Source organism: Ambystoma mexicanum, chromosome 10 (assembly GCF_040938575.1).
Source record: "Ambystoma mexicanum isolate Mex_15411 chromosome 10, UKY_AmexF1_1, whole genome shotgun sequence".
Lineage (NCBI taxonomy): Eukaryota > Metazoa > Chordata > Amphibia > Caudata > Ambystomatidae > Ambystoma > Ambystoma mexicanum.
In genome coordinates, this window is record NC_090932.1 from 10,270,140 (window position 1) to 10,282,861 (window position 12,722).

At 45.2% G+C, this 12,722-nt stretch overlaps 1 protein-coding gene across 1 annotated transcript in view; it reads left to right on the top strand.

Annotated features, from left to right (window-relative positions):
• LOC138491098 (probable cation-transporting ATPase 13A4) overlaps positions 1 to 12,722 on the top strand; it is a 1,104,196-nt gene that overhangs the window by 392,298 nt on the left and 699,176 nt on the right. The window contains exon 5 of the mRNA XM_069617413.1: positions 5,520 to 5,600. Within this exon, the coding sequence (XP_069473514.1) occupies positions 5,520 to 5,600 (81 nt within the window). The remainder of the gene's footprint in view (positions 1 to 5,519; positions 5,601 to 12,722) is intronic.

The following is a 12,722-nucleotide window of genomic DNA, read 5'->3' on the forward strand; positions in this document are numbered from 1 at the left end:
CTATGTATTTGTGCACCATGATGTTGTACAAAATGTGAATGAGGCCCATGTCCGCGGCTGCTTTAAATCTAAGGACGCAACCACTGTCTGTCTCAGTGGCTAGTACGTGTATGGGTACCTTCATTTCATGGCCCTTGTACCTGCAGAGGCCATTGAATTGTCCCAAACATTTCAGAGGTGTCTTGGCCCCATATGCATATATGTTCACAGTTGCCGGGTGTAATTTGGGTTTTTGAGGGAGATCGTTGTAAATATTTTCGCTTACCACATTGACGGTAGCCCCAGTGTCTATGAGAAATTCGGTGGGCTTTTCCTGAAGTTTGATGATGAGCGTTGGGCTGTGGGCAGTTGCTGTGGGGTTCCCTAGTGCATATACATATGCTTTCCTCTTCTGATCGTTCCCTGATGAGCTGAGGTCAGAATCTGTGGGGGACTGTTCCACCAGGTATCGCACGTGTCGGCGGGACCGGCGGTCCGTTCTTGGACGCATGGCTTGCCTTCTCCTTTCCCTTCTTCTTTGCCGGTCTTCTCCGGACTCTCTGTCGCGCTTATCACCTGCCGGTTGATTTGGAGTGGTCCCTGTGGCAGGGACTGGATTGTTGCTTGTGGACCCTCTGTGTCTGCTTCTTGGGCGAGAGGTGTTTTCCCTGGGCCTGTCTCTACCTCTGTCGCGGAACAGTCTGCACACCGCCTTGAAGTGACCCTCTTCGCCGCACAAGTGCACCTTTGGCCTATGGCTGGACATGTACCCTCATGTGGATATTCGAAACCACACTTATAACAGAAGAGTTCTTCGGGTTTCCTTTCCATTTGCAGTTTGTTGACGTTCTCCCCTATGGTGGTGTTGCCGAAACTTTCGACCTGGGAGTCGATGGCTCTCTCTACTCTCGCCAGTGCTAGAATTTCCTCCAGCGTGCGAGATTTCTGCAGCAGCTTCCGTCGAAAAGTCTGATTCGTACCCCGAGATGATTTGCGATCTTAGTGCTTCGGTATTTGAATAGTTGGCAAAATCACAGTGCTTTAGCTTGGTGCGTAGTCGCATCACATAGGCATCCATGGACTCCCCTTTGATCTGCTTGGTGCTATGAAATAGATGTCTTTCGTAATCTACATTGGTATCGGGTGCAAAATATGGCGCTAATGCTTCTTTGAGGCCTTGGATCGAGTCTATGGAGTCTTGTGGCATTTCATCGATTATGTCTCGGGTTGCATACCTGTCGTGCATCTGCGACTGGGCCTGTAGCTCCCATGTACAGGTCGAAATCTCGGATCCATTTGGTCCACCGAGGGCCCACGTTACTTATGTCCATTACATCAAATGCTCCTGGCATTTGGGCAGCCAAAGTATCCGGTAGCTGGTAGGGCACATGATCTGATGCGGGTGTTCCCTGTGCCCTGGGGCGCGATCGCCTGTGCCTGCCCCCCTTGGCCATCATCTTGTCCTGACATGGTGATGGGGTTTCTGTTGCCGCCTCCGGCCCTCAACTGTGTGGCGTGCCTTTGGGAGGGCTAGTTCTGGCCTTTCTTCTAGGGTGTGGCCCCGCCTTCTATCGGTGTGGGACGGCCGCCTCACAGGGCACGAGCACCGTCTGCAGAGAGGGGGGGAGGGCACCCTGCTCAAGTTCCTTCAGGGGGGGGGAGGCCTTTGGCACTCCATGCGGCGCCCTGTGAGCTCAGAGATGGCCTGCGGGGCTTACCTCCTAGATTCATGAGCCTGGGGCCTTTCGCGGGCTTCCTGAGCTTGTGTTTCTCCTCGTGAGTGCGGGACACGTGAGCGTTGTGTCCCGGCTGATCGCCACGTAGGGTTGCTCCGGGCATGGGTGTTGGGCGCGGATGTTGGGCCTCCCCTGAGGCACTGACGTGTCGCTGGGGGCGTGTTCTTACCGCCGCGGCTCGGGCCGTGCATAAACTACACCAGCTGGCGGGGCCCGCTACTGTGAGCTTCTTCACTGCGTTCGGCGGGGGTGAGCTGCTGCGGGCTCCTAGGAGCGTTGCCCTGCCCCCTATCCCACCTTCGTCGCGATTGTGGTGGTCTCGCTTGTCATAGCGGGCCTGCAACGTATGGTATCCCCATTTCCTGACAGTAATTTCCCTCATATTCCCTCTACCTTTATGGGATACTACAACTCCCTTAACTCCCCTCCTTTCCTCATCAGCCCAACTACTGAGACTAGCAGAATTACCACTAGTAACATGCACTGGCATTGTCCCACTAATGAGGCCAGGCAGGGTCAGGCCCTTAGTCACAATCACACACGCCTGAAACTCATGGACCGTTTGCCAAACTATAAAAGGTGGAGCACAGAAAGACACGGAGAGCGAGACAGGGGCCAAGAAGGAAGGCATGCTAGATGGAGAGACAGAGGAGCAGCTGAGAGAGAGCTGCTGAGAACCAGGCCAGAGAGAACGGGACAGGCTGCAAGTTGAGGCCAGAGAAAGCATGGTGAAGGAGCCGTGTCTCCAAGAAGCCGGGAGAGTTCAGAGAAGAAAGCCGAGGGGCCGGCTAATCCCGTTCCTCCATGCGCCAGCAAACTGCTTGTTTCCTCCCCGCGATTGTGAGGCTGCCCAGGAGTATCTGAGGGGCATGTGGGCAAGACCCTGACCTCTACAAGCTGAAAACAGGATGCACGAAAGCAATCACAGCCAGTGAGTTCAAAGAAAGGGAGGGGCCGGTTTGTGAAACACGTGCTTATGGAAAGCTACAGTATTACACGCAAGGCTACACGTTGAAGGATAAAGACATTGAACTGAAAGCTTGAATGTATTTATCCGGCGAGGGAGCCGATAACTAAGTAATGGAGCGGTGCCTTGTGAGAAGGCACATTGCTAAATGCTTCTTGGAAGATAACAGAGCAGTGAATAATGAAAGTGAAAGTGAAGGAGCCATTGAAGGAAAGGGCACGAGGGAAAGAGAGCCTGCAGAGATACTGAAAGGCTAATGTGGAAGTGAATTGATATTTTAGATGAAACGAGGAACAGAGTGGCCAAGGGCCCGTTCTGCAAAACCAAGTGCAAGAGGCACGGACATTGAGAAACCAACCCTATTGTCAGAGTGGTCACGCGTGGGGGTGAGAATATTGTGCGGATACAAAGGTCTCTGACAGGTGAACGTTGTGAAAGAGAAGTACTAAGGCTGGGTAAGGGAGTTCTCCCCCAGCTCTGAGAAGCGCAGCTGTTTGGCTGGAAAGTGTTTGGGCAACGTTTAAGTGTTTGAAGAAAGGCAGGGGCAGCCTGTGAAAGTAACTAAGAAGGAGCATGGTGAATATCTGTTTGTGACTTGTGAAGCCGGATGAGGGAAGCCCGAAAGAAGCCATTGAAGAGAACTGTGATGCACGTTGAACCAACACTGAAATAGGCGAGGGAAGCCTAACAGATTTATGGGAAATCTGTGAACTGTGCATACTGCCCACCTTGAAGGAACTGTGTAAGAGCCCCAGGGACCTGAACTTGGGGAAGGGAGTGGTGAGCCACTTCCATTCTGACTTTCTTTTTGATGCGCTTTATTTTCACACGTTTTCCCACACTTAGTTATTATAAAACGTGAGGGCAAGTATAGGTTTCTGGCACAGACTTTTCCCTTTGTTTGCCTGACTGACTCAGTCCTTTTTATTTAACTGTGATGGTCGAGACTCATCCCATTATAGAATTAGGGCCAGATAGGAAGTCACCAACCCCAGTCACCCTTAATGAAGGTGTGGAAACGTGTACCTTCGTGTCTGTGTCCTTACTTGTGATACCATGCCTGCCTCACAAGGCACACACAGCTTGAGGGTGTTTGGTAATTTACCCACTTATTCACTGCCCATGCGCCTACTAATCCATATGACCATTCCTACCCGCTGCATGCCCCTTCGAGCCCAAGGAACATCCTATTGGGATCTCTTTCGACTAGCTCTATATCAGAATCCTCAGAATCCCTGGTATGCCTCACCTGCGTTTTCTTCTGTGATGTCTTGCAAGGGTTTTTCCTTGACAGTTCTTTTGCTTGGACCCCGTTTCATGAAGATAGCGGCAAGACTCCCCAGATGCCACCCTGCCTGGAAGGTGTTGCTCAGGCCAGGTAACCTCTGGAAAGACTGCCGAAATGTACAGGCGAAAAACCTTCCTGACGGAAATATAAAACCTGTGAGCACAATGGAGATGTTGACCCCTGCAGATCTGTGGAGTGACTCCGGCAATTAACCAATCCAATTCCAGGCAAGCGTTGCAGTTTGGGGAGACGAGTCACCCCAGCAACTTGGGACGAAGATTGAAGAGAAAGGCAGAGTGGCAGAAAAGGCAGGCACCAGGACGAAGGAATAGCGAGATGTAAGGCACAATAAGGTGAAAGCAGAGTAAGGGGGTTAAGGAACAAGAACCAAGTGCTGAGCAAGGTAAGAGCATTACCGAGCGTTGAGACGCAAGATCGCTCTGTCGGCGTTCTAAATAAGTAAACGCGTGCTGCGATCAGCAGCCGGGCGTGTGTTTCCCTGGAGCACTAGAGCGATCTGACAGCTTCTGTATGGACCCGCAGCGTGCCATGTTGGAAGGCAAAATGGCGCTCATTACTCGGGGCGACAGCTTCCAGGAGGACCACAATGACCTTGGCCTGAATATCTTGACACTCTACCATGTTTTAAGATCAAATGTTGTCCTAATAGTGGGTTTTTTCTAAGCAGTCTTTTGAGAGTTAATGACTTGATTTGAGCTGTAAATGTGCTACTGGTGTAATAAAAATCTCTTAACCATGTGTGCCTTCAGTCACCTGAGTTATATTGCATTTTGGTTTGTGTATAGCTACTACATGAGCGTTTGCCTGGCACTGCTATCCTATGCCCGGGCAATCCCACCATTTGACATCTGGCACCAATTTATGGCCAGATGGTACCATTATGGCAGTGCCTGGTAAATGCCTATCCCATGCCTACACAAAAGACCAAGCGGTTGGCTTTGCCAATGCTTGTTCTTTCAGGCCTCAGAGAATTTGGCTATACATTTTAGGATCGAGTACAATTGGCCATCAATGCCTCCATATGGAGAACATTGGAATAATTGAAGATTCTTATTGGTGGCAGCGGAGTTAGGATGATGGGGGGGTGGCCAACTTTTTGCCACTAAGAATATTTACATTTTAATGGAACATTTTATTTTTCAGTGCAACCTGCTGATTTTTAAAGATACCTCAGTCAAATCATGTATACTTTTTATTTAAGATTGTTGAAGGCAACCATGAGGCTGGAGCAGTTTAACAAGGAGGAAACTACTATGTATTTGTAAATATTCCTGACTTTATTGAAGTTTGAGATCTGCATTTATGTGCTATGTGCCTGTATATATGTAGCTTTTGATTGCCTGTAAATCCGTCTTATTTTGTTTGAAACAAACTTTGGTTGCTTATAATTCCTCATCTTTGTCAGACTAAATGTACTTGTATAAGAACTGTACCCCAACTGGAATAAATGAACTCCGAGATTGGAACAGCAGTGTAAGCCTTCTGCTCAAGTGTCCAGCACTGAACACAATCTCCTTTTTCATTGCAGAGTTCTTGAAGACACCCACACCTGTGCTGGGATGCACACAATATTTGGACCTGGCTTTAGCGGCGAGGAACAACATATAAGGTAGGTGGCACTTCAACATGATCAATGCCGGTGTTGCTGGCACTGCGCAGTGCGCTTCTGTTCCGCTGGCACTTTGTGATCGCTTGCTTATTCATGCTTCCATTATTTATTCATATTATGCATCTATCAATATCAAAAAGATATATTTCAGAATGCAATATTATGAAATCATAGTACAAAGAAAAAAAACAAATTACTATCTGCTAGTTCACAATTAAAAATAGAATAATAAAAATACAAGGCTGCTGATCAAAGCGACTTCTACCTACCAACAATAAATTAGATAAGAACATGTGAAATGTTATATTCTGTGCGACATTGAAGCACTGTTTATGTTTTTGTGTTTCTCTGCATGTCCTGCCAAGAGACGCTCGATGTATTAGTGAATAATAAAATCACATTATTGTGCCCATCGTCAAGCAACCAAGGAACACTGCCTAGATCAGTGTCCTTTTTCTCCTGAAGAGAAGCACATAATTGGGTAGATTCTAGGGACTCTAGTGTCTTCAGGTGTGATGGTTCCCTTCTCTTTCGTCACAGGTGGTCTTCCTCCTCCATCTCAGAGTCTCGGATTCCCATTTTCTTACCCTTTGGTAAAACCTTATTAATCTTTCCTCTAACTTGTATCATTGTTTTGGGATGAAAATAACTTTGGGTTCCTGTTTTTTTTGTATTTTTTATAATATTTCATTGTTTATATATTTCAGATAAACTTTTACACAAATACATATAACAAATTCACAATCATTACAATATACATTAACATTATCAACATCATCAATTATACAAAAGTGTAAAAATGTCAAAACAATCATCATAAAACATTGCCTCCTAAATATTTTTTAGATTCATTTGGCTTAGATTACAGATTTCCCAACAATCTCTCATCATCTAGAATTTGAAGATAGCTTGATCACCTTTCCATAGTTGAACTATCGCAGCCAGTACACGCCTATAACCGAAGGCCCATCTCAGCCAGAAAACCTCACTTGTAATAGCAATCACATTTTCGACATGACGGCTCAGAGAATGCCCATAGCACGCGTTCATAGTAGGGTAAGACGTTAAAACGTGTTTTGTGGATTCAATCTTCTGAACAACATTACATAAAGTACACAGCCGTTTTTCGTTCAGGAGTCCTAACCATGCACCCTTTATCGCCAGAACCACCATCCTATTAAAATATCCTCTGCCTCAAAGGTGAAGGTAGTCATTTTATATAAAATTGTGGCTTTTTAAGTGCCTCCTTGTGTATGTACTCAGGGATTTCATAGTGGCCACTTTATCATGGCTGGACACCCAATCCCATTTGTCGGCACTGTTCTGTAAAGGATTTCAATAGTGCCCTTTCACCATAGTCCCAATGCAGTGCCAAATTTATCTTCATAAAAAATGCCTAATTTTTCCTTTTAAATACCTTATTGTGCTTTAGTGACTCTTAACAATGTCCAGAAGGGAATTTTCTTTGCAAATTGTATCTTTATATATAGTTGATGCCTCTATATATATCTATTAGAGTTGATAATTAAATCGGGCCCAATTCGAGGCGTATCGCCTCAACAGGAGTATAGTTTGTAAGACCTAGGATCTTTCTCCAAATGCGACCTTCTAGTTTGTCGGCCCAACTTATCAGGTCATCATAAGATGTTTCCAAGGTATATAAAAAGGCTGAAGATGATGTTTGTTTATATATATTTATAACTCTAAGACTATAGCCTGACTTTTTTTTTTTTTAGAACTGGGAAATACCTGGCCTAGTTGATAGGGTTTTAACTCTTTTATTGTGCAATAATATTTCATTTTAGTTCTTAGATGTTACATCATATCCCAGGTATGTATAGTTTGTCACCCTATTAATCACAAGTGGGCAATTACTATAAGAGCACCTTCTTGCGTGTTTTTTTTCCAGCTGACATAAAATGGTTTTTTAACCTTTAATCCATTCAATACTGCACCATTTATGGTTGCTTGGACACTGTAACTGATTCCAGTAAAGGTGTTATCGAACATTATCAGATCATCTGTGCATCCAAGCCAACCAACTTTATTATCACCTGATTTAGGAAAGGCGTTCATTTTTTCTTCAAAAACACTGCCAAAGTTAGATATTTGCAGGTTGAAAAGGAGAGGAGCCAGAACACAACCTTGTCTGACTCCCCTCCTAATTGGTATCTGTTTTGAAAGTTCAGCCATGTTACTCATCCTGATTCTAGCCGCATTATCCTCGTATACCAACTTGGTAGCATACAGTAGATGTTCTGGCATTCCCAGCTTCTCCAGTTTAGCCCAGAGTTATACCCTATTCACTGTATCAAAAGCAGACATAAGATATATAGGCAAAGTCTCTTTCACCTTAGTCTGTTGTAGGAGGGTATTTACAATAAACATATTCATGTTAGTTGAGCACCCCCTTCTAAAACCAGTCTGGAATCTAAAGGTGATGTCTTCTTTTTCAACCCACTGATTTATTTCCTTCAAGAGTAAAGAGCAGAAACCTTCACTTGATATATCTGTGTCAGAAATCCACAGAAATTACATGACCACGTAGTGTAGCCGGCGACTTCTTCCCAACAATGCTACTGACTGGCCGCCTAATAACAGACAGTCTGTGGCATTCTTTGAAAAATGGAAATCCACGAACCGCCAGGAGGATCCGAGAAGACGCCCAGAGGATCAATCACAAGGTGATGCCAGCAACTCCAGGACCCTATGAAAAACACCCTGATTAAGTAACAGCTCAATGCAATATATTCGTAGAGTACTATAAGTAGCAGAACCAACCTCTAATGGGAGGAAGACAGGAGCCGGTAAGAAGTGCAGGGAAAACTATCCTCCTTAATTCTGTGACAGAGCAAACAAAAGACAATAGAATAAGTGGTGGAAGTTCTAAATTTTCGAGAAATATGTGCAATGTGAATTATGTACCTTACCGTGGACCCAAGGAATGTCAGCATGGAAGAACAAGGAGTAAATGCTGTATACAGGTAGCAACAGCCCAACTGTGCCCGACGACACGAGGACGCCTTCATAGAGTCTCTAGTTCCAAATGGGAGGACCCGACGAAACGAGGACAAACAGAAGCACACCAAGCAGGCAGTCACTAGTCCAAGGTGTACAACTGGAGGGAAACGGAATAAGGGCTGATGTTACATTGGGATATAAGCACTTAAATTGGAAGGTTGTAGTGAAGGTTAAGTCAAACAGGTCTGGTACATCGTGTTTCGTGGGAAGCACAAGAGACGCTGCATAGAAACGAACAGCACACGAAGCAGACAAGGGAGCAGCAAGACAATCCAAAGGAAACGTACCAGGGTCCAAATACCAAAGTTCCAATAATATCCAGGCAAACAAAGCAGACAAGGAGTGGGCAGGAGACTGATCCAAAAACGAAGTCCGAGGTCGAGGCAGCAGAAATCCAGAAAAGTTAAAAAAACAGGAAACAAAGCACACTTCCGCGTAATCAGAAGCGCGGAACCCATGGCAATCGAGCACTAAGTAATGCAAAGTCACATGACATGGATGCGAACGTGATGAGGAAACAATCACGGGCGCCATAGTTTCCATGCCAACCGCCAGGAACGACCGTAACGTCCCGTAGGCTGAGCCCTCTGGGAAATGTAGTGCAAATCATGACGTGGTGTAAAACGGCAAAGGTTCTTATGCAGAACGAGTCGCTTAGCCGTCAACTGAGGTCTGGGTGAGATGAGTGTGTGTTTACTCATAGTTTGTGAAGTATCATGTAAACTAGCAGAGCCCGTGAGACCTTGTGTGCGTGACTGGAGTCTAGTGGCAGGTGGATACCTAACAATCCGTCAGCGCAAGCAGACGGTAGTTTGCCGGCACATCCCTTGGTCCTTTTTTCTATAAGGGATTACATGAGATATCTTCCAAGATTCAGAAGGTCTTCCAGAGATTATTATTTTTGAGAACAAAGTTTTTAGGATGTCTGCCCACAGTGCATGGTTAGCTTTTACAATCAAGTTACATAGGCCAACGGGCCAGCTGCGTGTGAAGATTTGAGACCTTTAATTAATTTAATCAAATCTTCTAGTTCGAATTGAGACCCCATTGGAGACTTTGTTTCCACAGCGTGTACGCTGCCGGCAAATTTATCCAAAATCCATTTTTCCTCTGAGGCTTCATTATGCTACAGGTGATTTCATTGCCACCATTTTTAGTCCGGGCTTTATGTTTCGGCCAAAGTTTTTTACTGTCTCCATCAATCACGCCTCACCATACTTTGCTACACTACATTGTCTGAGTATCTGGTGTTTCCATCGAAAAGGTTTCCATCGAAACCTATCCATCGAAAATATATGCATCAAATGCATATATGTGATGGGTAAAGGGTTAATTTTCGTTGGGGTGGGGGTTTAAGGGTAAAAAACAGGGGACCCCCCAAAAAAATACAAAAAATGATGGTTGGGTGTTCGATGCAAAAACGTTTGTTGGAAGTTTTAGATGGAAAGACCATAAAGCCATTGTCTGCAGACATCCAATATCTTTTTACCCAGTTCTTGTACTCATTTTTCACTTTATGTATTGTCTGGGACCTTTCCATATGCCTCAAGTTGGATTCATCAATCCTTCTAAGTTCATGGCTCGGCTTTTTTCCCAAGCACAAATAACCTTGTCAAACAGCCTGCCACCCTGTGCCCCTGCTTTAGGGATACAAATGTACCCAGGGGCATAAACCCTATATCATCTGTGATCTCCATATTAAGGTATTCTTCATCAACTTCCATAACCCACATTTTCGCTTTTTCCAAATTTGTATCCATCCAACCCAGCCTATGACCACCTGAGTTAACATTGGTTGGGCCCACTTTATGTAAGCAGGTATGCTTCAGAGAGGCAGCTGGTACCTGAATGTCAATATGGCATGATCACTATAATCTGAATAAAATCTGCAATTCCATTATCTCCAAGTATCATCTTTCACAAACGTGGATAAAGTCCAACGTAGAGTATCGATTTCCACTGCACCATGTAGGAGCGACAGAATATCCCCTTTTACTGTACCCTTTAGGATTAGACGTTCCATAGCTTGTGCACCATCCCAAAGCATTCTTTATTTGGACACATCTTCGATGAAATTCAGAGACCGCCTCAGTCGTTGCCTTTTTGACTTCCGCTGTAGCACAGTTGGCATTCAGATCACCGCCAATAAATAGATTTAGACTAGACTCTTCTGCATGCTTTATTCCTAAAACATCAAATACCTGGAGTTGTAAAGGCACCTTCCGGTGGGTCAGAGATGTTTACTACCAATAAGTCATGATTCAGATCAACCTGCACCTCTACAATTAACAAATTCTTATAGATTTCCACTTCCAACCATTCTTTGGCTTTCAAGCTATTGGCTGCAAGAATCGCCAACCACGTGGGCGGCCTTTTTGTCCCCTAAAAGCAGGACGCAGGTATGTAGTATACCCATCAAATTGCACCAACCCCAACAACCAAGTTTCCTGTAATAGTATTATATCAGCAGAAGTAAGAGATTTACATGGGCCGTTAGAGCTAAAAAGGTGTTTGTGCCCTGAGTATTCCAGGAGCTCATTTCAATACATAATGAAGGTTTCCTTGCAATGGCTGGGAATAATGAGCATGGCCGTACCCAATCAGATTCAATATTCGAGTCACTTACCTCTTCAGTGATCTTATCTACCTTTGCATTATTAATTTCTACCTTCTTCCTATCCCCCTTATTTACAGTTGTTTGATCTTTATAAGGGCCATTTTTAAAGCTTTCACAGTTTATTTCATAACCCCATCTAGCACGTGGTGCCGAGTCAGCCCTAATTAGGTCAGCTACTTCAGCAGATGTACAATGAACCTTGGTTACATAGTAAGGGCATAGTCCCACATAGTCAAAGTCACTGCTTTTTATCACTCTTAAGGGGGGGCGATTGTTAAAGATTTCAAGTAAGCGACCTCTATTTATCGGCCGCGTGGAGCCCATCATCAGGCTACCAGTAGTGAACTCCCTATGAGGAACATTGTGGCACTGGGATTTATGGGGGGCTAGCAGTGTGTTGGCTTCCTTAGTTGACATGTCTGTGCCCTGGTTCGATTTACTTTTGGTTCTTTTCAATTGAACGCTTTCAACAGTGGGTTGAGTCCGTTACATCCAATGAGCTGCCCTCAGTTTCATTCTTGATCCCTTGATGTGATGCAACTGTTTTTCCTTTGGGATCCTAAGAGCCAATGAGCCAATTACTTTGATTGCAGGCTTTATTGGCTGCTCTCTTTGCTCTTCGTGACGCTTTTTTCCTAGATCTTTTAGAAGCTCAGCGTTACGCTTTCTTTTCCAGGTTGCTCCTTTGTTTCATCCAGAGCCTGGGGTTTCTTTACCCCATTAGATTTTGGATTCTTGATTCATAGTTTTTCTCTTTTGGGTAAGGAGCAGTAATTCTCTTCTTCATCACTGCCATCCAGAATCTCTTCCTTTGTGGATTCCAAGTTTTCAAGGTTCACGATCGAATCTAGATCATTAATCGGAATGATCGCATGACCGATCTGCGGCTGGTGGCTCATAGGGTCATTGTCTGGGATCTCTCGTTTTTCCACAAGTAGCTCTGCCAACAGAGTTCTGTGTGCATCTAACTCTTAGCATTTCTCATTATTCAGGCTGTCCATATTCACATGACTGCCAATGGCTTCAGTGAAGTCCAGCTAGTCATCCGTTACTTTGGGATTTTCATCATTGATCCCTGTAAGCCGTGGAGATCAGGATAGTCTCTCCGAAGGCATAGGTACCTGCCCATGTGTCTCCATGTCTATGCTATCGTGCCAGCTTCCAGACCCACAATGCCCCCCTGTAAAGAGTAGCCGAGATTCAGCAGAGAATTGCTGTTGTCACATTCCGCCGGTGTGCCAGCCAGGTCACAGTTTAAAAGTTCCCGTATTTCTGGGCTGGGATGAACTTCAGGTACCACCGTCTGCCCTTTACAGAAGTCAGTATGTGGTCCCTTTGTGCAGCTCCCACAGTTGCTACAGACTTTTTGTTGTTCGCAGCAGCCCTACGTTTTCCATTACGTAGGCTCATTTCCCCCGGCACAGAGCTTTGTGAAAAAGGGCAAGTTTACAGATTACAAATTTGATGACCCGTACTCCACTGTG